General features: G+C 40.7%; 1 protein-coding gene across 1 annotated transcript in view; it reads left to right on the top strand.

The window, feature by feature from the left end:
• Positions 1-2,742: 2,742 nt before the first annotated feature.
• LOC104599592 (putative glucuronosyltransferase GUT1) overlaps positions 2,743-26,507 on the top strand; it is a 34,248-nt gene continuing 10,483 nt past the window's right edge. Inside the window, exons 1-4 of the mRNA XM_010262206.3 lie at positions 2,743-3,198; positions 3,421-3,567; positions 3,925-3,989; positions 19,273-19,342. Coding sequence (XP_010260508.1) covers positions 2,845-3,198; positions 3,421-3,567; positions 3,925-3,989; positions 19,273-19,342 — 636 coding nt within the window. The 5' untranslated portion in view covers positions 2,743-2,844. The remainder of the gene's footprint in view (positions 3,199-3,420; positions 3,568-3,924; positions 3,990-19,272; positions 19,343-26,507) is intronic.

Below are 26,507 nucleotides of genomic sequence, written 5' to 3'. Positions count from 1 at the left end.
GCTGATGTTGCTGGAATTGTTGCATTTGGGCTTGCATTGCCTGCATGCATTGCATCAGGTCGTACAACTGGTTTTGGCTGGTCGCCAGGGGGACAACAGTTGGTTCAGTAAAGGTTGTTTCGACAGGGAGAGGAAAGGGGACGTTCATGGCAGGAAGGTTTACGGGCGCCACTGTTTGTGGTGCATTCAAGCTGGGGATCCCATCCACCGGAAGGGGGATGGTGAACTGTCCGATGCACACCACGGGGACTTGAAGTTGTTCCCCAGTGGTGTTCATCTCCATGCCACGTCCGACATTCCTGGAAGAAGCCATGAGTGTTGGGATCTTTGGAAAAAAGAGGTTATGAGAGTTTTAGAGTGAGGCTTTTAGAAGCATTTCCCACAGACGACGCCAATTGATGGTGCACAATCCGGTCGGTCCTAACTGTCAACGACCTTGCCTTCGACTGGAGCAACAGGGGGCCTGAAACGGAGAAGAAAGTGGGGAGTCTTCGGGGAGGAACCCGATGAGATTACTCCGAAGCTCAAGTTAATATTCTCTCAAAGGCAAGATAAAACCAGATGGTGCAAAGTTCACATACCTTGTCCTCGGGGGGTAGAGAGCCTTTTATAACCACTTCGCGCACTCACTCCTAGGCTTTTGTCGGGTCGGGTATGATTACTTCTGTGCTTTTGCCAGTTCGGGTGTCATCACCTCTATTGGGACAGAACCACCACTGCTCGTTATCGGAGCCGTCTCTGTAACTGGAGATGGCGGTGGCAGGTGGCGGTGGTAGGTGGCCGTTGGAGTGCAGCTGTCAAGCGTCAGATCCCAAGTCAGCCAGGTGCGCCGCTCCTGTATACGAACTCCTTCGGTGTCAGGTACGGTGTGGTTTGTTCAGTTTGGTGTCCTGGAGGCGAAGTGCTGGAGTGGTGTGCGAGGTTAAGTCTTGAGTTCAGATAGAGGTGCGGCCCGAACTACCATGGGGCAGGCCAGTTCGGGTTGTTGCCCTTTGTGTTCGTAAGGCTCTGGGCCTAAGGGAGAGCTCGGGCTCCTTACGGGGAGTTCAGGCTCCTTGTAGGGAGTTCGGACTGCTGGTTCCTCCTTTCGGAGCTCACGCTTTGGCGTGCTGTTGTGCCGAGCTGTTGCCTCGGCCACGTGTTGAGTGGTTACGAGGTCGGGCCAAATCTTCCTTCATCAATAATGATTCTCAAGATGAACTCGTTGGCAACGAACACTACAACTTCGAATAGGACCTCTGGTGTTTGTTGTTAACAGAGGTTCTCGGTCTAAATCAATAAGGGTTTGAAAGGGGTAATTTTGACATTTAAAAAATAATTTTCTCTCTTTTATGGACCTCTAGGGGTATTTTTGTCATTTCATTTGTCAGTTAAAGTCAATTAACGGTTTGAGACCAAATTGACAATTTTCGAAAATTTGGATATTGCAGTAAGACATTTTAACGTTTGAGTACTAACTTGACACTACCCCAAAGTTTAGGGTACTAAATTAAAATTTTCCCAAACAAAAATACAATGACAAAAGTCATCTCTCCCTCTTTCACTTTATTACCCTGTGGCTGTGATTATTTATTATTTATTTTATTTTATTAAATTAAATATATTATTATCTAAAACTTTTATTTGTTTTAAAAAAACATTTTTTCAATAAATTTTTAAATAAAAAATTTACCTTTCAAATTTTTTTTTCCATTGACAAGCCACTTACCATCATGTTTTGCCATAAGGGCCTCCATTAGTACCCATAAGCAGAAAAGTATGGGTAGGCCCATTGTAGATTTCTGAATTCTATTTCAGACCTATAAAAATTCAAAATGTCAAATACCCCCACTTTATACATCATTGCCCACCTGTGAATTGACATCAATTTTGATCTGGCACTATGGGTGTCAATCGACCGATTTTGGTTTGGATCTAGTCCGAACCAAACTTTATCAAATCGGATTTGGACGATCCATTATAATTATTGGATTGGGCCAATCCAAAATAAATTAGTCCATATTCTTATTAGTTTGAATTAGACCTAAACCAAATTTCCAATAATCCGATCATGAGGCCAAACCCTTGTCCAATTTGAAATCAATCAAAATTGAAAATAACATAAAATCACTTTTATGAAAGTACTTTTAAGAAAACATTTTTATAAAATCACTTTTATGAAGTATTTTTATGAAAGCACATTTATGAAAGTACATTAATAAAAGTACCTTTACGAAAGCACTTCTACAAGTACTTTTATAAAAGTTTATGGAAGTACTTTTCGAAAAGTGCTTTTACAAAAGTACTTTTACAAAAACATTTTTTCGAAGTACTTTTGTAAAAACACTTCTACGAAAGTACTTTTATAAAAATACTTTTATGAAAGCACTTTTACGAAAATACTTTCTACAAAAGTATTTTTATAAAAAAGTCTATGAAAGTACTTTTACAAAAGTGTTTTTATAAAAGTACTTTCACAAAAGCACTTTTCCAAAGAATAAAGTGCTTTTATAAAAACACTTTTATGAAAATATTTTTATCAAAGTACTTTTACATAATTTTAGATATTTTATTCAGTTTGGATTGATCCAATCCTATCCATTTACATTTTAATAAATTTGATTTAGACCGGATTAGATCCATTCCATTTTTTAGGGGACTCACTTCGGACTGGATCGGGTTAGACCAAATCCGTCCAATTGACACCTCTCCACCACCCCAACTGTACTTTGCGCCTAACAATAACAATTCTGATCGTAGGCTGAACCGTCATTCTCCCTAAAAATACCTACATAAATCCCAAGATTCAAACATCAAAATCACTACACAACGAACTCTTGCACTTCAACTGTTCGTGTTTGGTCGATGGGAAGCTTAGCCAACAAAAACAGAGTATTGGCTTCTCACTCTCCCTGTACGAGAACTCACCAGATTGGGACACTAGCTTTGGTAGTGACGACGTTCTTCATCACGAGGATCTTTGATCAATCCTTCAGTTCCTGTAGTTTCTCCTCCAGTGACGTTAGGAGATCTCAAGATCTCCTCTTACCCAGCAATGGGGGTTCCCTTTCTTGGCCTAATCGAGGCTATGGTTCGCATCTATCTCTCAAAATTTATGTCTACGATGAACACGAGATTGATGGGTTGAAGGAGTTGATGTACGGAAGGGACGGTAAGATCTCCGCGGATTCGTGCGTAAAAGGGCAGTGGGGAACGCAGGTGATTGTTTAGTTGCTAGAAAGTTTTTGTAGAATTCTGGGTTTTTCTCTATTTTTATTTTTGTTGAGAAAGTATTCTCATTTTGGGCGAAATTCGAGTGCATTTCATTGTTTTTCTTGAATATAATTGCTCATTGTGAAAAAGAAACACATTCCCCCTTTCATGATGAATTTAAGTGAAGTGTTGGTTTTTCTTTGAAATGCTCTTTTCTCTGCTTTTTAGGTCAAAATTCATAGGCTCCTTCTGAAATCGAAGTTTCGGACATTGAAGAAAGAGGATGCGGATCTGTTTTTTGTTCCGGCTTATGTCAAATGTGTTAGGATGATGGGGGGTTTCAATGATAAGGAGATAAACCAGACATATGTGAAGGTAAAATCTTTCTCTTTATACAAATGATAGAGGTGCATATTTCATTAAAATGTAGTTCATGTAGGTCTGTATGCCAACCAACATAATTAGACTTTTAGACTTTTGCATTCACATGATTGCTTTCCATGTCTGACAATAATTCCAGCTGGTTCAATTAGAATAGTTAAGGAACTGGTTTGTTCTATGTCGGATACTTTGCATCGTTAAGTGGGGGATCTAAATATTTGAAAGGATGTTTTACTTTTTGTTACTTTGAAACAACTTTTGTAGTTTCTCTTGCATTTGTTTTGAGAATTTCATTTGAGGGTAAAAAGAAATTCCATTGGTTTTGATTCTCTGTTCAGTTTCTGCTTTCAGATTCTAAGTCAAATGCCATATTTCCGTCTATCAGGTGGCCGCAACCATATATTCATCTTCCCAAGGTATACTTTTCTTTCTTTGTTGATGGAATTTGTGGTTTCATTGTGAAATATGAAAATCACTAGATAAGTAGTTTTTAATCATTTGAAAGGATGGGAAAATGTAAGGGCTGGGCCTTTATTTTTAGTTCTTCTGTAGTGGATATGCAGTATGCTGTGTTTGTTCTGTTTTGGTATTGGAATAGTATTTGTACGTCATTGCCTGCTGCCTCCTTAGTGAGGTAGTGAAGAGATTATTATTTTTTTTTTTCTAATGAATGTTACTTATCAAAAGAAGAAAAGGATGGGAAAATGGCATCTTTTAGATATGACCCTTACACCAGTCAAAGCCATCTAGTACGAGATTATGTGTAATAACTGCAGCTTTTATGATAGAAGAAGGTTCAGACAAGGTTGCCCCTAATACCTACTATCCCAAAATTTGACCATTTAACTCCTTAAGGCATTATGCCTATAGAGATATAGCCACCTCATTTGAACACAAGACTGAATAGTGAAATGGCTTCTATCCTAAAAAACAAATTATTTTTTTCTTCTCTTTTCCTTATACAAATGTGAATAGATTCCAGAAAATATGATACATTTTGCTAAAACCTTTAGTTGGTCATGACCATATTAGTTCTTTAAACCTGGGAAGTGCATGCATGTCAAACAAGTCGCTGGCATGATACCAAATTTGAAGGGGGGGGGGTGAGGGCTGGAAATAAAGGAATGAATTAGAGACCTACTCCTTTTGATCCTTGTGAACAAGGCACATATTCCACATTACTATCTTTCTAGATAACAAAGACATAGTAAGACTCTTCCCCTCTGCTCCTAGACAGTCAAGTAGTTAGTTGGGTACCTCTGCCTATGGGACATCTAAAACATAACTTTGATGGGTGCAGTCTGGATAACCTTGGTCCCTCAAGCATAGGTGGAGTAATTGGATGAACGTGGCAAATTGGCAATATTCTAGAACTATTCTCAGGTCCGTTAAGGGTTGGAAATGCAATTTGGGTAGAGACTTCAGCAGCACTCACAGGCCTGAGGAGACTAAAAGGTTTGAACTGGAATATTGATTAAAAAAAGGTTTGAACTGGAAAGAGGTGGAAGTGGAAGGAGACTCAAGAATAGTCATAGCTTGGCTGAAAGATGATCAAAAGGTGACTTGGAGCTATAAATATGTGTACCGAGAGCTGAAAAAAACTATTAGAGGACCTGCATGCACAAGTAATGTCGACTCTGAGAGCAGCCAATGGAATAGCTGATGTATTAGCAAAACAAGGGGTTTCAAGGGACCAGTTGAATTGGGGCCAACTCATTTGAGTTTCTTGTTTCTTTGGGTGGTTATCTGAGGCTATCCTCCTATTTTGGGTTCTCCCTTCCTGATGTATCCTTACTTCTTTTATAACTAATAAACCATTTACCGTTACTCAGCAAAAATTTATTTGTATATTGTTATATTTCTCTCTGTTTAAACTTGATGACCTGTATACTTATCATGAGAATTTTATTAGCTGAATGAGAATTCCATCAGTTATACTTTGTTCCTCAACTTCTTCAATAAAAACTCTGGAAACAAGTTTTTCATTGATTTCTTGTTTTTCCTTTCTTTCTTTTTTCCTATAAATCTTCTGATCCTTTTGTTGGGAAATAGATATACTGGAGCTTTAGAATAGTGTAGAAAACCTAGAAGGTTGAATTGTAGGGGAATCTAATTCTCTTAGCATTTCCCTAAGTGACATTTTATATGTTAAGATAGCTATTGAATATTTCATAAGAAACATAACAATCTGCAGGTTCTTTGCTTAGACATTTTTTTTTTAAATTTTTAAGTATCAGTAAGTAGATCAACTAGACAGAGATGTAAGGCCAGCTATGCTGTATGGAGCAGAGTGTTGTGTAGTCAAGAAACATGTCCATAAAATGAGTGGGACAGAAATGCATGTGCTGGGGTGGATGAGTGGAAAAATTAGAGAGGACAGGATCAGAAATGAAGTCATTTGAAGGAACCTACAAGTAGCTTCAGTAAGTGGTAAAATGAGAGACAGTAGACTAGGATGGTCTGGTCATAGAAGACCATCAGTGGCACCTGTAAGAAGTGATATTGCAAGTTGAAGGGGCTAGAAGGACTAGGGTAGACCAAAAAGGACATGGTAGAAGTAGTAAGAATTGATTTAACTGCTGTTAGAGTCAAATAAACAGGGGTAGTTTAGTCTTTGTATATCTCTTACATAGACAGGGGCATTTCTGTCTTTGTATGCCTGTTTACTAATTAAAAATGAATGGTCGACTGTGTAGGACTTTTGGACTACTCAGTTTGACATTGTTCTTCTTCTTCCTCCTCCTCCTTCTTCTTCTTCTCTCCTCTCTCTCTCTTCTTCCTTCTTAGTGCGGCTGAATACAAACTTGGTATCAGAGCACCACTGATAAAGGTCCATTGCAGCCTTCTTCCTTCTCCCTTCCTTCTCCTTTCTTCATTTTCTTTTTCTTCTTTTTTTCTGGTGTGCGAAACCTGGGTTAGAAGACTGCGGCAAACCCAGGTTTCTGCTGCAACTTCTAGGGTTTTGATGGGTTGACCTCTGGTGACAGTGGACAAGTGCAATAATTGAGTGAACAGAAAAAAAGAGTTTTTTTTTTTTTTTCATGTGAACTGCTGTCACCATGCGTGACAGCTGTGGTGGTCGAGTAGGTGCGGTGGTGGTGGTCTGAACCTTTGAATGAGTTGTTTCAAGGGGGATTTTCTGTGTTTTTTTTTTTTTTTAAATCTGCTTGTTCGCAGTACAGTAGTGTTCAAAGTGGCCGAATGCATGTTAGGGCAAACTCATGGTGACTATTGGTGTGCTGGTGTGGTTGTTGAGGAACAGTAGTGCTGTGGTTGGAACCTCTTCTTCTTGTGTGTGTGACGGGCAGAACCAGTTTTGCAGACTGAAATGGCGTCGGCGGGTGATTTGAGTGGTGACCAGAAATCAAGTGTGATGATCTCCTCTGATTTTTTGAGTGTCCAGATGACATCCATCAAACTCAATGGTGAAAACTATGTTCCGTGGGCTAAGTCGGTGGAAGTGTTTTTGAAGGCTAAGAAGAAAGTGAAACATGTACAGGAGGAGAAACCGGGTATTGAATCCTCGGGTTTTAGTGATTGGGAGCAAGAGGATGCTCAGATCATGACGTGGCTATGGAACAGTATGTTGCCTAAAATCAGTATTAATTTCATGTTTTTAGATACAACAAGGGATATATGGGAACATGCCAAGAAACTCTATTCTGGACAAGACAACACTACAAGGGTTTATCAACTTTATTAGGAATACTCCAGTTTGCAGTAGGGAAATCAGACTCTTGAAGAATATTATGCCAGTATGAAAAATCTTTGGAATGAACTTAATGTCTATCATCCCTTAACTCCTAACGTCAAAGTTCAATAGCAACAAAGGGAACAACTAGATGTTACACGGTTCTTGGTGGGACTCAAAGCAGAATATGAACCTGTCAGAGCACAGATATTGGGGGGATTTGCTCTCCCTACTCTAGAAGAAGTGTTTGCCCGTCTTCATAGGATATCTCTTAGCCCCATAGAGAGTAACATAACTTCCGATAGATCAACACTTGTTAGCTCTCGAGGTGGTTCTTATGGGCACAAAAGAGATGGCCATACAGTTAAGGGAGGCTGTGGTAACTCTATGGGTGGTCGTAGTAGTGGAGGAGGTCGTGATTCGGGGGGAGGCCGTGGTAGAGGAAGGGGGAGAACAACTAGGAAGTGCACACATTGTGGGAGAGAAGGGCACATGGTTAACTTATGCTATGATCTACATGGCCCACCATCCACATGGGCTAATCATGCAGCTGTTGGTAGTAGTGAAGTCAATGGTACTCAACCAGTTGATCCAGTATCTTCTACAGTCACAACTACTTCTGGGAAGGAGATGATGAGTATCCTAAGAGAGGAGTATGAGAGATTCCTTTAGGCCATTTCACATCAGAACACCACCACCCTCGCTCATTCAGGTATAGCTTGCCTAACATCTAAACCCTCACCCTGGATAATTGACTCTGGAGCCTCTGATCACATGACCGGGATTCCAGGTGTGTTTTCTTCTCTTTCACCAATCTCTACATCAAATAATGTTACCTTTGCTAATGGATCTACTTCCCCCATTTACGGTGTTGGTAATGTGACCACAACATCTCATTCTTTATCTTCTGTTTTACACATTTCCAAGTTTCCTTTTAATCTTATGTCTGTTAGTAAACTAACCAAGTCCCTCAATTGTTCTATCACATTTTGCCCTTCCTCTTGTGTTTTTTAGGATCTAACGACGGGGAAGAAGATTGGTGGAGGGCATGAAGCTGGCGGATTGTATTATCTTGACGGGGGTGATTTACGGTTGCACTTCAAACCTCTTTGACTCCTCTTTAGTGGCATTGTAGACTCGGCCATCCATCTCTCAAAGCTCTCAAGCTTCTTGTTCCGTCATTGAGTCGTCTGTCGTCTTTATAGTGTGAGTCGTGTCAATATGGGAAACACCATCGGGTTTCCTTCCGTCCTAGAGTTGATAGTCGTATGTTGAGTCCTTTTGACATTCAGATGTTTGGGGTCCAATTAAAATTGAGTCATACAATGGTTACAAATATTTTGTTGATGACTGTTCAAGAATGACATGGCTTTATTTAATGAAAGAAGGAAGTGAATTATTTTTCCATTTTCCAAAAATTTCATGCTGAAGTGCATACACAATTTGGTGTTTCACTTAAAATTCTTCGTTCTGACAATGGCAGAGAGTATTTTCTTTGTTCATTTCAGAAATACTTGAAACAACATGGTATTATTCATCAGACATCTTGTGCCCACACCCCTCAGCAAAATGGGGTGGCTGAGAGGAAGAACCGACATCTACTTTAAGCTCGGTCTCTTCTTCATCATATGAATGTTCCTAAATGGTTTTGGAGTGATGTAGTACTTACTACTTGTTTTCTTATTAATTGCATGCCCACGTTCATTCTTGATGGTCGTTCTTCGTTCTCTACCTTATTTACCACTTTGTCTCCATATCCCCTGATTCCCAGAATCTTCGGGTGTGTGTGCTTTGTTCAGAATCTTGGTCCTAGTTTAGACAAGTTGGATGCTCGCTCCATTAAATGCATCTTCCTTGGCTACTCTAGGACTCAGAAAGGGTTTAAATGTTACAATCTTATTACTCGAAAATCCTTTGTTCTGATTTTACATTTTTTGAATCGGTGCCATACTTCTTGGGATCTGATATCTCTCCTTCACCTACAGAGGTTCCTCTTCCTCTTCCGGTGGTTTCCATTATGCTTGAGTCTCCACCTTTCCCAATGCAGGAGCGTATTGAAAGACCACCAATTCGTCAAGTGTATACTCATTGACAGAGACCGACACCTCCACTATCTTCTATTCCGGCGGCAGATCCAGCTCCTTCCACAATCGGATTGCCTTCTGATCTTGACATTCCTATTGCATTGCAGAAAGGTAAACATAGTTGCACACTACATCCCGTATCCAATTATGTTTTTGTATCTAACCTTTCTGCTTCCCATCACAAGTTTATTACCCTGTTGTCCTCTGTATCCATACCTAAGGATGTTCAAGAGGCTTTTACCTCGCCAGGGTGGCAAAAAGTTATGGAAGAGGAACTCTCTGCTCTTCATCAGAATCATACATGGGAACTCACCAATCTTCCCCTAGGTAAGCATGTTGTTGGTTGTAAATGGGTGTATGCTATTAAGTATCTACTAGATGGGAGAGTGGAACATCTGAAAGCCCGTTTAGTTGCAAAAGGGTACTCTCAACTTTATGGTGTAGATTATGTCGAAACCTTTTCTCCAGTTGTAAATATTGGGTCAGTACGTGTGTTGATTTCCATAGCTGTCATGCACGATTGGCCTCTATTTCAGCTTGATATTAAAAATGCCTTTCTCCATGGTGATCTCCTAGAGGAAATGTGCATGGAGCAACCACCTGGGTTTATTGCCTAGGGGGAGGATGGTAAGGTGTGTAAGCTCAAGAAAGCGATCTATGGGCTCAAACAGTATCCCCATGCTTGGTTCGGCAAATTTAGTGAAGTAGTGAAGGGGTTTGGAGTGAGACAATGTCAGGTTGACCATTCAGTATTTAGCTATTACTCTGTCACTAGGAAGATCTTGCTAGTAGTTTATGTGGATGACATAGTCATAACTGGCAGTGATAGTGTTGGGGTTGATAGATTGAAGACTTTCCTTCAAGATCACTTTCAGACAAAAGATCTTGGGAAGTTGAAGTATTTCCTTGGTATAGAAGTTGCTAGATCAAAGCAAAGCATAAACCTTTGTCAGCGGAAATATGTTCTTGACCTATTGGAAGAAACAAGGTTACTAGGTGCTAAACCAACTGAAACTCCCATGGAATTGAATGTGAAGTGACACAGGTGAATTGTTTGATAATCCTGTAAGGTATAGAAGGCTAGTGGGAAAACTGAATTATCTAACTATTAGTAGGCCTGATATCTCATTTGCTGTCAGTGTGGTAAGCTAGTTTATGCAGAGTCCTCGGGTACCTCACTGGGATGCAGTTCTTAGGATTGTGCGGTATTTGAAAGGGGCTCCAGGTCGTGGATTATTGTACAAGCCAGGAGGTGATCTTGAAATAGTTGGATACACTGATGCAGACTGGGCTGGCTCTTTATTAGACAGAAGATCCACTACAGGTTATTGCACCCTTCTTAGAGGAAACCTTGTGACATTGAAGAGCAAGAAGCATACTGTGGTAGCAAGGAGCAGTGCAGAAGCAGAATATAGGGCCATGGCACACACTGCATGTGAACTAGTGTGGTTGAAGAATCTATTGCAAGAAATCGGGTTTTCAATATGCAAACCCATGAAACTATACTGTGACAATCAGGTTGCAATTCACATTTCATCCAATCCAGTGTTTCACGAGAGAACTAAGCACATAGAGGTAGATTGCCACTTTGTAAGGGAAAAGGTCATCAATGGTGTGATAAGAACAGAGCATGTGAGAACAGGTGATCAATGGGCAGATTTGTTCACAAAAGGGTTAAGTTCGGGAAGAGTGAGCTGTATATGTAACAAGTTGGGATTATATGATATATACTCTCCAACTTGAGGGGGAGTGTTAGAGTCGAATAAACAGGGGTAATTTAGTCTTTGTATGTCTCTTACATAGACAAGGGCATTTCTGTCTTTGTATGCCTGTTTACTAATTCAAAATGAATGGTTGATTATATAGGACTTTTGGACTACTCAGTTCGACACTATTATTCTTCCTCCTTCTTCTTCTTCTTTCCTCTCTCTCTCTTCTTTCTTCTCAGTTCGGCTGAATACAAACAAGTGCCAATACTTTAACAATTGATATGGCATTAAACAGAATGCAATGGTGAAATGGGATTAATGTAGCCAACCCCATATATTTGGGATAGGGCTTGGATGATGGTGATGACGATCGAAATGATTTATTAATAACTCTAAAAGGGAGTACAACGAACACAACAAATGCCATCACACACATTGGAGCTGATTAAAAAAAAACCATCACACTCCAGCTGTGGTCTCGTTTTTTATGGCTATTCCAGAGTCAGTTGGTCATCGTAATGGAATTATCCTATAGAACCCCAAAAGTAGCTGTATTTTTTATGGCAAAGACCTCCTCATTGATTCAGTAATTGGTAAGGTAAAGAGCACCTTGGATGACCAACTGAATCAATCTTTGTTTCATCAAATTACTCTTCTTGAACTCCAATTACGACGTCTCTATTTATAGACTCAACTTATTAACTCGGATGTCCCCTTCTAGATCCAATTTAGACTAGGAAATTAACCCAATGCAACTCCTAATTGTTTTAGAACTAAGGCAAATCTATTACTAACCCATTAGGACACTGTTAAAAGACTGTTATTTATCTAAGTATAGTACCGCAGGGGTACTATTGTATTTTCCTCCTTTTATTTTTTATATTCTGTCGCCCTAGTATATATATCAAAAAGCTGGCTCCACCAGCAGCACTTTTGGCTCTCAGTTCTCTCTTCTCTCTTCTTCTCTCTTTCTTCTCTCTTTCTCCCTTCTTCTCTCCTGCATAACATGGTATCAGAGCAGGACTATCAGATCCGAAAGGAGAAGTCGAGTGAACAGTTTTCTTCGCACCAGATTTCCAGATCTGCCACCCTCATCTCCTGTTCGGCTGATTGAAGATCAAGGTTTTCTCACGCACTGAAGTAACTTCTCTCCTTCTCCTTTTTTCTGGTCGTGTGCCAGGGCAGAACCTGTACTAGGTCTGCTGGTTGGACGTGAGGTGATCAGCCCCTCTTTCTTTCCTTTTTTGTGGGGTCGACTGATCATTGTATAAACTGTAGGTCGTGAAGACCTTTGTGTGCTGCAGTAGCAGTTTTCTATGGTGGACTGAAGGTCAGAGAGTGACCTGTACTTGCTGTAACAGCTTTCCTGTTGATGCGTAGGTCAAGAGATGACCTGTATGCACTGTGACAGCACTTGTGTTGATTCTGTAGGTCAAGGGATGACCTGTTAGTGCTGTAACAACCCTGTGTTTTATAGAAAAGAGTTGTGTTTCCGAAGAAAAAAGGGGTTTCCTTTCTCCCTTGGTGTTAGATATTTTTTTTAAGGTTTTGTACCCACTTTAAGAGTTTTTGAATCTGTAATCATGAGTGGTGAAGATTCTGCTACATCTAGTGTTTCCTCAATGCAGAATGGAATGAGTGGGGGTGTGGACCTATCCTTTTCCATGGCTGTTATTCCTTTCGATGGCTTAAATTATTTAGAGTGGTCAAGAGGGATCAAGCTGTACATCATTGCAAGGGGAAAGATAGGTTATATAAATGGGAGAATCAAAGAACCCAATTTTGGGAGTGCTAAATATGACAGATGGAACCAGGAAAACAGCATGGTCATGTCCTGGCTTTTAGTGTCTATGCAACCTCAAATAAGAAGGAATTTTATGTGGGCTGAAATGGCAAATGAGATCTGGGAACAAGCAAAATCAACATATTCTGAACTGCGTCATTATGCAAAAATCTACTAGTTACAGGCAGAATCGTCCACTTGTAAACATGGGGAGAGGTGTCTGTCTGTGTACTACTCAGACTTGACCTCTATTTGGAAGGAGTTAGACCATTATCAAAGTGTGGATTGGAAGTGTGATGAAGATGCAAAATTGTATAAAAAACTTGTTTCCCAGCAGAGAGTGTTTGCTTTCCTACATGGCTTGAACCCTGCATAAGAATCTATCAGAGTCTAGATCTTAGGTAGCAAGGATCTTCCATCCGTCCAAGAAGTTTATGCTCTTGTACAATCAGAAGAAAGAAGAAGAAATTTGATGAACAATTCTGGAGGGGATGCATTCGTGTTGGCAATGAAAGGGAGTGTTACTATTGGTGGGGAAATACTTTTAAGAAGGGAGATTTTCATAAAAGGTGGATGGCAAGGACAAACTGTGGTGTACTCGATGCCAGAAACCCCAACACACCCGAGACACATGCTGTGATTTTCATGGGAAGCCGAAATGGCCTCAAGATCTAAGTAAGAAGCAAGGTTCAGATATGAATAAAAAGTTAGGACAACAAGATACAAGAAAACACACTATGGCAAATATGGCTACTCAGGAGAATCAGCCCCCCCATTACTACTGTGACTCACACACATGCCTCTGGATCTGATCCAAGGGAGGATATTATTAATTCCTTCCGTGACGATTTAGAGCTTTATGGTAGAGCAATTTGTCAGATGGATGCTCCTCCCTCAATTTCATTTGCGTCTACATCAGGTAACTCTGCCATAGCTTTCCATGTAGCATTTCATTCCCCTGACACTCCTTGGATCATTGATTCTGGAGCGTCTAAACACATGATTGGTAAGTCCTCTTACTTTTAAACCTATCACCTCCTTTCTAGAAGAGACAACGTGAGAATAGTTGATGGATCATACTCTACCATAGCTGGTCAAGGAACCATTTCTCTTCCCTTTGGCCTTACCCTGTATAATGTTTTACATGTCCCAAAATTTTCCATTAATTTGTTCTCTGTTAGTAGTATTACTAACTCCTTAAACTGCTCAGTGACCTTTTTCCCTTCTCATTGTGTGATCTAGGATCTGGCCTCGGGGAAGATGATTGGTAGAGGATGTATGGTGGATGGGCTTTACATGCTGGAGAATAAGGCTGGTCTTCAAGTCACAGAGTTTAAGAGTTAGTCTTGTAAGAGTTAGGTCTACTTATGGCACAGTTGTTTTGGTCATTTATCTTTTGAGTCTTTAAAAATTGTGTTTCCAGAGTTGTTTAAGTCAGTATCAGTGTCAGAATTTACTTGTCCAACTTGTTAATTGAGTAGCCAGTATAGAACTCATTTCTCTTCAATGAATAATAAATTTGAATTTCCTTTCCACATTGTTCATTCTGATGTTTGGGGCCTTGTTACTTTACCATCTGAGAGTGGCTACAAGTATTTTCTTACCCTTATCGATGATTACTCTAGATATACATGGGTATATCCCATGCGAACCAGGGATGAAGTACCTAAAATTATCCAAGATTTTCAGTGGATGATCTTTACCCAATTTCAAACTGAAATCCAAAATTATCAATCGGATAATGCCAAAGAATATTTTCATAGTGATCTTATAGATTTTTTTGCTTTGTGTGGCTCACTTCACCGTAGCTCTTATGCCCGGACACCACAACAAAATGGTGTTGTTGAAAGAAAGAACCGACACCTTCTCGAAGTGGCCCGGGGGTTACTATTTCATATGAATGTCCCGAAACGTTTTTGGCTTGAGGTTGTCCTTTGTGCTACCTATCTCATCAACCACATGCTCTTTCGTTGGTTAGAGTGCAAAGCCCCACATCGGCTTGAGGTTACTATTCCTCCTTGTGTGTTTGGTTGTCGTTGTTTTGTTCAAAATCTGTCACCCTCTTGTGGAAAATTAGATCCTCATGCCATTCCTTGCATCTTCTTGGGGTACTCCTTCACTCAGAAGGGATATTGGTGCTTTGATCCTGTTTCTCGGAAATTTTATTCTCTATGGATGTTTCCTTTTTTGAGAGTGAGCCTTTCTTCCCTGTTTCTCCTCAGGGGGAGTGTAGGAATGAGGTGAAACTAGTTCAGCTCCATCCTCTTCCTGCTCCTCCTTTCGTGTCTTCTTTCGTCGTCACAAAGGCCAACTGTGTTCAAGAGCTGTGGGGCACCTAGAATCTGTACTACCAATGCCATTAGACTCTCCGGGGGCGGATCATACCCATTTAGGTACATTGGTTCCTGTTGATGTTCTTGACTCTATTGTTATTGATACTTCTGCTGCTAATGATCTTGACCTTCCTATTGCTCACTAGAAAGGTGTTAGATCTTGCACCTCTAAACACTAATTTCCACTTTGTTTCCTATGAAAACATTTCACCCTCCTTTCGGGCCTTTATCTCTTTCATTGACAGTGTCCCTATCCCTATGAATGTGACAGAAGCTCTTTCGGTACCTGAATGGACAGATGCTATGAAGGAAGAAATTAATGCGTTACATAAAAATGACACATGAGAACTAGTAGATCTTTCATTGGGGAAGGATCCAGTTGGATGTAAATGAGTTTTCACAGTTAAACACAAGGCTGATGGCACCGTGGAACGGTATAAAGCTTGTTTAGTGGCAAAGGGGTTTACACAAGTGTATGGAGTAGATTATGCAAAAACATTTGCACTTGTTGCTAAGACGAACTCCATTAGAGTCCTTTTCTCCCTTGCTGCTAATCTTGATTGGGATCTTCATCAGTTTGACATCAAGAATGCCTTTCTGAATGGCGACCTTGAAGAGGAAGCATACATGGTACAACCCCTTGGTTTTCGGGCTTAAGGTAATGAACAGAAAGTTTGAAGGTTAAAGAAATCATTATGTGGGCTGAAATAATCACCAAGAGCCTGGTTCAACAGGTTCCATGTAGCAGTACAACAAAGAGGATACAAGCAGTGCCAATCTGATCACACATTGTTTGTGAAAAGAGGGGAAGGGAATATTGTAGCACTGATAGTATATGTTGATGATATAGTTACCACTGGTGATTGGAAGGATGAAATTCAGAAGTTGAAGAATTTCTTGCTACCCAGTTTGAAGTGAAGGATCTAGGTCCTCTAAGGTACTTCCTTGGGATTGAAGTGGCCCGCTCACAAAGGGGTATCTTCATTTCCCAAAGAAAGTATGTCCTAGATCTACTCCAGGATATAGGAAAATTGGGAGTGAAACCATTTGATTCCCCTATTGATCCTAACTACAAACTAGGTGACTGTCAAGGTGAACCCATCAAGGATGTGAAATTGTTCCAGAGACTTGTAGGAAGACTGTTATATCTTTCTATGACTCGACTAGACATAGCTTATGCAATGGGAGTTCTTAGCCAGTTCATGCATGCCCCTAAGTAGCAGAAAGAGTTCTTAGATATCTTAAGAAGTTCCTAGGTGCAGGCTTGTTGTTTCAAAAGCATGGACATTTGAAAGTTGAAGTGTATACTGATGCAGATTGGGCAGGATTCCTGAATGACAAAAAGTCAACTAGTGGCTACTATACCTTTATAGGAGGTAATATAGTTACTTGGAGAAGCAAAAAGCAGAATGTGGTAGCTAGATCTAGTGCTGAAGCTGAATATCGGGCAATGTCTCATGAAGTGGCTAAAAAATTTGTTGAGTGAGTTGGGCTTTCTAGTTGACGGACCTATGACTCTATTCTGTGATAACAAAGCAGCCATAAACATTGCTGCTAGTCAATTGTTGCATGATAGAACTAAACACATCGAAGTCGACAAATACTTTATCAGAGAAAAGGTTGTCACAGGGGAAGTGTGTACTCCTTACGTTAGCTCTGAAGATCAACTTGCAGACATCTTTACAAAAGGGTTACACCACTCACGGCATCATGATTTATGTGACAAGTTGGGCATGATTGACATCTATGTCCCAACTTGAGGGGGAGTGTTAAAAGACTGTTATTTATCTAAGTATAGTACCGCAGGGGTACTATTGTATTTTCCTCTTATTTTTTATATTCTGTCGCCCTAGTATATATATCAAAAAGCTGGCGCCGCCAGCAGCACTTTTGGCTCTCAGTTCTCTCTTCTCTCTTCTTCTCTCTCTCTTTTCTCTTCCTCCCTTCTTCTCTCCTGCATAATAGACACTTAAATAATGACTCCAACTTCTAGACAACTCTAATAATACTTTCCTAATCCCACTAAAACTACAATAATTTATGGACATCAGAAATTACAAAAAATAGTAAACCACTATCTTACTAAAATAGTAAGTACGAGAATTACTACCACAATAATTTAAAGACATCAGAAATTACAAAAAATAGTAAACCACGATCTTACTAAAATTGTAAGTACGAGAATTACTATAAATAGTAAGTCCGAAAGTTACCTTAAATGGTAATCTCAATATAACAGAAACTAAGTAGATTCTACTCTTTAGTTTTTGCCAAATCTTCTCCCAGCAAGAATGAGGCCAAAAGTATTTTCCAGACCATTTCTTCCTTCTCTTTAGATCTGTTAGCTTCTTTTTGAGTTTCCAAAGAGGCTCACACTGATTTAACCAAATGCACGTGTTACATCATATATTCTATGATATACTAATATAATCAAATCTTCACCATTCATCAAAAAAACAAGTGCAGCGAGTAGAGACTTCCCTAACTAGATAGACTAGACCCAAGACTGACAGACCAGCCCAATCCAAATACCATCCATTGGAAAATTATTACACCCAAAAGACTGGAATGGGTGATCCACTGATCCTTGATCCAGTTCTTTCCACCGTACTTCCTCAGGATAAGGCAACAGCACATCTGTTAGCTGCTCTTTGTATCCATCCAAAGTAGACATAGTCTATTAGTTAAATCTAAACAGAATGGAATGGTGAAACGGGATTCATGTAGCCAACCCCATGTAGTTGGGATAAGGATTAGATAACGGTGATGATGAATTAAATGTCTAGCCCTGATAAAATGAAACAAAATTGAAGGGCTCACACTATTATCCTGCTCCAGTGCTCCTTCAAAATTTAAGTTTTTTGCTTGGGTTACAGCCTTGGAAAAGTGCCTCACTAGATGCTTCAGAAGACAGGTTTCAACATTACAGACGTGCTGTGTTCTTTTTGTAATTGGGAGGTACAGACCTCAAATCATCTTTTCTTGCACTGTAACTTCAGTAGAGATGCGTGGAGTCATTTTCTAGAGGCAGTAGATCTGAAATGGTGCTTTTCCAATCTAGTGAAAGCACAGTTAGAAGAATGACAGGTTGCCAGAATGACAAAAAAAGGGAAAGTTTGCTGGTTGGCTATTCCCTTGGCAATCTTTTGGGCTATTTGATACGAAAGAAATTGCAGAATTTTTGAGCAGAAAATTTCATTGGAAGCAGTAGTCATTAATATGGTGGTTGGACTTCTCAGAGACTGATTGTCTATTCCAAATTCTTTTAAGGATGATCTCTTGGGACTTGGGTGTTTCTTTTTTGTGGGTGAATTTCTTTTGAGGTCCTTTTTTTTGGGATATACTTGTACAAAATCTCATTATACAGTGGACCATTTTTTGTTAAGTTAATTCGTTATACTTTACCTTTCTTCAAAACATTATCCTGCATCCACTGAATCACCACTTGGGAGTTCTTGTCAACCTCCAGCCTAGCAAAACCTAGGGAGTGCATCAGATGCAGTTTGACATATTCTTAGATTGAATAAATACTCAAAGCCTATATAACCAATGCATACTAGTAAAGTTTCATCCCTCATAGGCTTTGAATGCACCTCCAACTCCTGAGTTCCTTAGTTCTCAAGGGAGCAAAAGTCCAAGTTGAGTTTCTTTGCTCCTTAGGAAGGCAAATGATGCCACATAAGATCATTCCCTCACAGCTCATCAGTAGTGAAATCCTTGAGCTCCTATATTGTCTAACCTAACCTTGCACAGAGTTCAGATGCACATAATTTGTTTTTTTCAACTATTGACATGCAACATGATTTGGTTCTTGCAGCTTTGGCATGCAGCATTCACATTTTTAAATCTACTCATACAGTTTTCAGGAGCCTTGGAAAAAATATATTTTTTATTTCATGATTCCATGCAAAAAAGCGTTTCATGGGTTAAGTTCTTTGGTAGAATTATGATAAATTTCTCTCATAACAGACTAAAGCTCTAGTATATGGAGGTATATTTAAAAAGTTATCTTTCATTAGTGTATCCATTCATTTCATTTGCTTATCTCTGAACTTTCATATCATTGATGATTGTGTGGTATTTTTCCCTATAAATGCAGTGGTGCTGGTGCTCACTTGTTTCGGTCTTGGGCAACATATTTGAACCGATCCATCATTCTTACACCCGAGGTATATGAATTTTCCAATCTCAGTTCATCCATAAGCTCTATTGAATAGATGCTAGACATTGTACTTTGGCCTTCATTGGTTCCAACCAATAAAATAGTTAGGTTTGACCAGCCCATAAAAGAAAACATAGTTCTTCTACAACTTCGATAAAGAATGTAAGAGAACTAATTTTATTGGCCAATTTATTGAAAAGTGGTCCCCACTGCTAGGACTAGCTCAAGACAAAAATTAACTCGCCTATTAGATCCATTGACTTTCAAAAGAAATAAAAGAGATAACTGAAAAACTAGGAATTGACATGTACCGAGAATATACTAGAAATTATCAAACTGCCACAGAGGACCACATCTGAGGAATCAGATTTCTAACACATGAATGAAACATTATCTAAGATCAAGGCATTCTTCCATATGTTTTGACAAATGGCAATTCTTAATAGTTTTTTTATTTAGTTATCAAAGCAGTAAACCCAAGACCACTTGCTTTGTTTGGAACATACACCTTGCCCAATCATCCAGGTGGCACTTTCTCTATCCAATATTATCCACCATCATCATCTAAGCCTTGTCCCAACTAATATGGGGTTGGCTACTATAAGAGTTTGCGAAAAGCTTTAATGCTGACTGCAATTGCCCACCTGACACACCCTCCTTTATCCATGCTTGGGACCACCAGTGTGAGGCAAACTCATTGATGGAGTTATGGAACTTTCTCTATCCATTCCCAAATAGTTTCCTTCTCTAACTTTCCTAAATTTTTGAAAAAAAAAGAGAGATAATTGGATAGGAAAATTGTAGAATTTTCCAAAATTCAAGTTAGATACCCATTGAAAGATGAGGACTTCCCAACACTACTTTCAATTCTCCTTGTCATTGGATCTCAAATAACTCTAGGATGATACTCTTTTTGGGTAATAAATAAAAAAAGCAAAATTTATTCAGGAATAAAGAAAGGATTACAACAAGGGATAAGCATCATCCTATATATACTGCTTGAGGAAGTTTCCTTCTTCCTTATTTTGAAAAGAAAACAATGGGGCAGTGTTAGGAACCTGCCTAACTCAGGGCTCTTCGAGGGGCCAACCTCCTGAATTCTTGGAAGGAGAGGGGGGAGAGAGAGAGAGAGAGAGAGAGAGAGATAGTTTAATGCTGAAAGAGTGTTTAATTCTGAAAGAGTCCTCCTTTATTCCTTTTTGGCTCTACTACTTATAGTGTTACAATCTTGACTGTTACAGCTGTTACAAGTGGATGGCAGTTGTGACAAGTGGCTGCTGATGTGGCCTCTTCTTGTAACTGACTAACTGTCTTCTGTTGGTCTGTTCCAACAGTCTTGACAGTCCAATTGGGTGGCAGTTGTTACAAGTGGGTGGCGGTTATTACAAGTGGCTGGTTAGTTGAGCTGATGTGGCCTCCTCTTGTAAAACTAACTAACTGCCTTCTGTTGGTCTGTTCCAACAGTCTTGGCAATCCCCCCTTCCTTTAGAGCGACCTTGCCCTCAAGGTCTAATGCAGGAAATTTGATTGCAGATCTAAGTAGGAAAATTTGAGTCCATGTGCATGAATATGGGCTGATCTGGGTCTCCTCTTTGCTTTGTCAGTGTTGCAAGACTGATGGGCCTTTGGGCCCTTGCATGTCTGCCCTTGTAGATGGGCTGTAGAGTTTCCCGATATGAAGTCCAAGGTGAGACAGGTCCAGTCACAGACCACACGTCCTAGCTGCCTTAACCATTGAATGCCTAGCACCACGTCTGCTCCACTGAGATGGGGAGGATATAGGTCCACCGCAAACTGATGACCCTGAATCTTTAGTGGTAGGCTCATGCAAATGCTATTGCAAGAGAGGCTGTTACCGTTGGCCACATGAACCGTAAAGGCTGTTGTTGGCTGAACCGGAAGTCCCATTTTATCTACCAAGACTTGGGTTATGAAGTTAAGGGAGCTGCCACTGTCTATGAGGATTAACACTTGGTGCCCTAGAATCAGCCCTGCAACACTCATTGTTTGAGGGGACGCAAGTCCCGTAAGGGCTTGTAAGGATATTTCAGGCGCGCCATTGGATTGTATTTCCCAACCTGGGTTAGATTCTCCGCAACCGGGGATGTCGTCTTCCTCTTCGGCATCTGTTTGGAGGAGAAACGCTTGCTATTTCTTGCAGCGATGGCCCGGCCCAAATTTCTCTTCGCAGTTGTAACAAAGACCTTTGTCTCTACGGGCTTGCATCTTTGCCCAAGTCAGCCATTTGAAAGGAACCAGTGGGCCTGGGCCCAGTACTCCTTCCTCCTTGTCTGGTGCTGTTGTCTTTTCTTGCTCCCTTCTTGCTTCTGGACCCCATGGTTGCTGCACCTTTCTTGCTAGACTGAACTTTGTCCTCATACAATCTTGCTAGTGCTGCCGCATTGATGACGGAAGTGGGCTGCATCGCCTTCACTTCCAGTCGCAATTCTTCCTTTAGGCCACCGACGAAGCTTCCCACCAACGCCTTCTCAGTCCATCCTTGGACTCTCACGGCCAGCCTTTCGAACTCCATCTGGTATTCTTTTACTGATCCCACCTGCCGCAGTTTTTCCAAGTTTTCATCAAGATCTTCGAACCCAGATGATCCAAAACGGACAATCATGGCGTCCGTGAAGTCTGCCCAGGTTTGAAGGGGGTGCCCCCTTCGGTACCATTGAAACCAGAGGATAGCTTCCCCTTCAAGATACGCCGAAGCCAGAGCTACCCTATCCTGTCCCGGTGTTTCATGGTAATCGAAATACCTTTCTGCTCTGAGAATCCAGGGGGTTGGGTCGCCGCTTGAGAATATAGGGAAGTCGATTTTGGCTATTCGTGTTGTCGCCCCTGTTCTGCAACTGTTTTCATTGCTGCGCTCTTCGGGGCTTCCTCTGTCAATGTTTGTTGCCCCCTGCTCTAGTCGATGGAGGAGAGCAATGAAGCTTTCCTTCATTTCTTTGAGATTTGAAGACATTCGATGGATCTCGACTTCCATCTGATCCACTCGGGTGTCTACTGATGTGTTTCTTGTGTTGGTCATGCTAGCTCTGATACCAAATTGTTAGGAACCTGCCTAACTCAGGGCTCTTCAAGGGGCCAACCTCCTGAATTCTTGGAAGGAGAGGGGGGAGAGAGAGAGAGAGAGAGAGAGTGTTACAATCTTGACTGTTACAGCTGTTACAAGTGGATGGCAGTTGTGACAAGTGGCTGCTGATGTGGCCTCTTCTTGTAACTGACTAACTGCCTTCTGTTGGTCTGTTCCAACAGTTTTGACAGTCCAATTGGGTGGCAGTTGTTACAAGTGGGTGGCGGTTATTACAAGTGGCTGGTTAGTTGAGCTGATGTGGCTTCCTCTTGTAAAACTAACTAACTGCCTTTTGTTGGTCAGTTCCAACAGTCTTGACAGGCAGAATAAGCTGGTAGGACTGTACTGACATGATGATGCCAATACATTGATGATAGATGTAGGAAATACCAAAATTTTCCACTCCCTAGCAAACGGGAGAAGACGGAAAAACCAAATTTCCAGTATAGAGGTGGAGGGAAGAGTAATAATTGCAAAAGATGAAATTGAAAGATGCTTCGTGGATCATTTTAAGTCGATCCTAGCATCCTCTAATGAAAACATTGCAGAATTGGGAGATTTACAGTGGGACAAAGTGCCAGAATCTGAAGTTGTCCTCCTAGAAAGAGCCTTCACTATTGAGGAGATACATGAAGCAATATTCTCGATGGATAGATCTAAAGCTCCGGGGCCGGATGGATTTTCAATGGCTTTCTATCAGGATTATTGGGAAATTTTGAAAGATGAATTAATGGATGTATTTGTGGAGTTCTATCAAGAAGGAAAATTATCGCCTGGAGGAAATGCAACTTTTATTGCTTTAGTGCCAAAAAAGGAGGCCAAAACCCATAAGGATTACAAGTCGATAAGTCTAGTGGGTAGTTTATATAAAATAATTGCTAAGGTCCTGGCTAGTAGGTTGAAGATTGTACTGCCCTATGTTATCTCTCAGAACCAAGGAGCTTTTGTAGAAGGGAGACAGAATGTGGATCAAATCTTTGTGGCAAATGAGTGTGTGGCAGCTAAGAGAAAATAAGGTGGCAAAGGTTTGATTTGTAAATTGGACTTAAAAAAAATTATGATATGGTGGATTTGTCCTTTCTGTTGAATTTAATGGAAAAGATGGGGCTAGGTGAACGATGGCGGATGTGGATTAAAGAATGTATTAGTTCAACACACTTTTCCATTTTGATGAATGGGGTAGCAAAGGACTTCTTCCAAGCTAAAAGAGGACTAAGACAGGGTGTTCCTTTCTCTCCATTCTTATTCACCTTTGTGGCTGAGGTTTTGAGTAGACAAATCATCAAGGCTGATCAAGAAAACCAGTTTAAAGGTTGGAGAGTGGGTAGATCTGAAGTGGTGGTGTCTCATTTGCAATTTGCTGATGACATAATTATTTTCTGTGAAAGCTGTGATGAATCCAGTCTAAGGAATCTGAAAAGATTGGTGGATGAATTTCAATAGGCCTCCAAACTGAAAGTCAATTGGGGAAAAAGTTGTGTAGCTAAAATCAACATTGAAGGGGGGGGGGACATCCAAGCCATGGCAAATCTGCTAGGTTGTGAAGTGAAAAATTGGCCTCTTGAGTACTTAGGTATGCCCTTGGGTGGGAATCTATGATAGACGCATGGCCCATGCAGGTGTGTGACGTGGCATAGGGAGAAGAGCAGCAGATTTCCTCCCTTTTCTCATCATTTTCTTGTTAGTTTATTTCTGTTCTATTTCCTTGTAACCTGTACGTAGGAATAGGTCAATAAAGCCAAGGTGTTGGCCTTAGGAAGTAGTCAATTTGGTTAAGTAGTTATTACTTAAGAATAGGTCAAGTTGTTGGTGGTTAAGTAGTTATGTTCCTATGGCTTAGGGATAGGCTAACTACTAGAGAAGCTAATCCCTTAATCAGTGGCTATGTTAGTGGAAGGAAGTTGAGAATTTTCTTGTATTTAAACACCACCCATCCAACATGGGAGGGCAGTTGAAGTTAAATAAATCTTATGGTTTTATTCTCACCTTAAGAAGAATAGTCTTTCCTTTCTAGCTTTGATTGGGACCTATCATTGGTATCAGAGCTAGGCACCATGGCTACTAACAAGGAGAGAATTGAGAGCTTAGAGGCTGGACTTGGAGGACTCCAAGATAGCTTTAGTCGTATGGAGGCGGGAGTAGCTGATAAGTTCCATCAGTTAGAAGATGCCATCAACAAATTATCGGAAGCTCTACTCTCCAACCGTGCTGCATCGACTGCCAACAGCCTCGAATTTAAGGCAAACTCTCCTACCGGGCGTTCTCGCAACATGAGAGAAGAATCTCGAGACAACTCCGAAGTGGGACGACAACTGTTCTCTTCCAAACTAGCCAAATTGCGATTTGCGGGAGATGACCCCACCGAATGGTTCACAAGAGTAGATCAATTTTTTGAATACCAAGGAACTCTTGAATCTCACAAGGTGTCCTTGGCTTCTTTCCATTTGGAAGGCGAGGCTAATCAATGGTGGCAATGGCTGAGAAGATCCTATAAGGAAGAAGGCAAGGAGGTGACATGGGAAATTTTTCAAGAGGAACTTTGGGCAAGATTTGGTCCTACCGAATGTGAAGACTTTGACGAAGCATTGTCAAAGATTACACAAGTGGGCTCCTTACGTGATTATCAAAAAGAGTTCGAACGGCTGGGAAATCGGGTACAAGGGTGGACTCAAAAGGCATTGGTAGGCACCTTTATGGGAGGTCTTAAAATTGAAATAACAGATGGGATTCGGATGTTTAAGCCAAAATCCTTGAAGGAAGCCATCAGTTTAGCTAGGATGCGAGATGAGCAACTAAACCGTCAAGAGAAGGCTACATGTCCATTCAATAGGACCACTATCGACTCTTCTCCAACGAAACTGAAGTCTGCTTCACCAATGAAACGACTCACTTGGACGGAGATGCAAAAGAGGCGTGCTCAAGGCCTTTGTTTTAATTGCGATGAGAAATTTGTACCGGGGCACAAATGCAAAGGGCCGCAGTTGCTGTTGCTTGAAGGAAATTATGACGAAAGCGAGACAGATGACGAAGAGGGAGCTCACACCAACCTTCGATGAGCTATGGAACAGATACATCAAATTGGACCTTGAGGACAAGGTCCCTCTGAAAGACGGGGGCAATGATAGACGCATGATCCATGCAGGTGTGTGGCGTGGTGTAGGGAGAAGAGCAGTAGATTTCCTCCATTTTCTCTTCATTTTCTTGTTAGTTTATTTCTGTTCTATTTCCTTGTAACCTGTACGTAGGAGTAGGTCAATAAAGCCAAGGTGTTGGCCTTAGGAAGTAGTCAATTTGGTTAAGTAGTTATTACTTAAGAATATGTCAAGTTGTTAGTGGTTAAGTAGTTATGTTCCTATGGCTTAGGGATAGACTAACTACTAGAGAAGCTAATCCCTTAATCAGTGGCTATGTTAGTGGAAGGAAGTTGAGAATTTTCTTGTATTTAAACACCACCCATCCAACATGGGAGGGCAGTTGAAGTTAAATAAATCTTATGGTTTTATTCTCACCTTAAGAAGAATAGTCTTTCTGGAACAGAAATAAACTAACAAGAAAATGAAGAGAAAAGGGAGGAAATCTACTGCTCTTCTCCCTACGCCACGTCACACACCTGCATGGGTCATGCGTCTATCATTGCCCCTGTCTTTCAGAGAGACCTTGTCCTTAAGGTCCAATTTGATGTATCTGTTCCATAGCTCGTCGAAGGTTGGTGTGAGCTCCCTCTTCGTCATCTGTCTCACTTTCGTCATAATTTCCTTCAAGCAACAACAACTGCGGCCCTTTGCATTTGTGCCCCGGGACAAATTTCTCATCGCAATTAAAACAAAGGCCTTGAGCACGCCTCCTTTGCATCTCCGTCCAAGTGAGTGGTTTCATTAGTGAAGCGGATTTCAGTTTCGTTGGAGAAGAGTCGATAGTGGTCCTATTGAATGGACATGTAGCCTTCTCTTGACGGTTTAGCTGCTCATCTCGCATCCTAGCTAAACTGATGGCTTCCTTCAAGGATTTTGGCTTAAACATCCGAATCCCATCTGTTATTTCAATTTTAAGACCTCCCATAAAGGTGCCTACCAATGCCTTTTGAGTCCAC

This window comes from Nelumbo nucifera, chromosome 1, assembly GCF_055504915.1.
Source record: "Nelumbo nucifera cultivar China Antique chromosome 1, China Antique-T2T, whole genome shotgun sequence".
NCBI classification, from domain to species: Eukaryota; Viridiplantae; Streptophyta; class Magnoliopsida; order Proteales; family Nelumbonaceae; genus Nelumbo; species Nelumbo nucifera.
The sequence above is the reverse complement of the archived record's forward strand: the minus strand, read 5'-3'. Positions and strand labels throughout refer to the sequence as shown.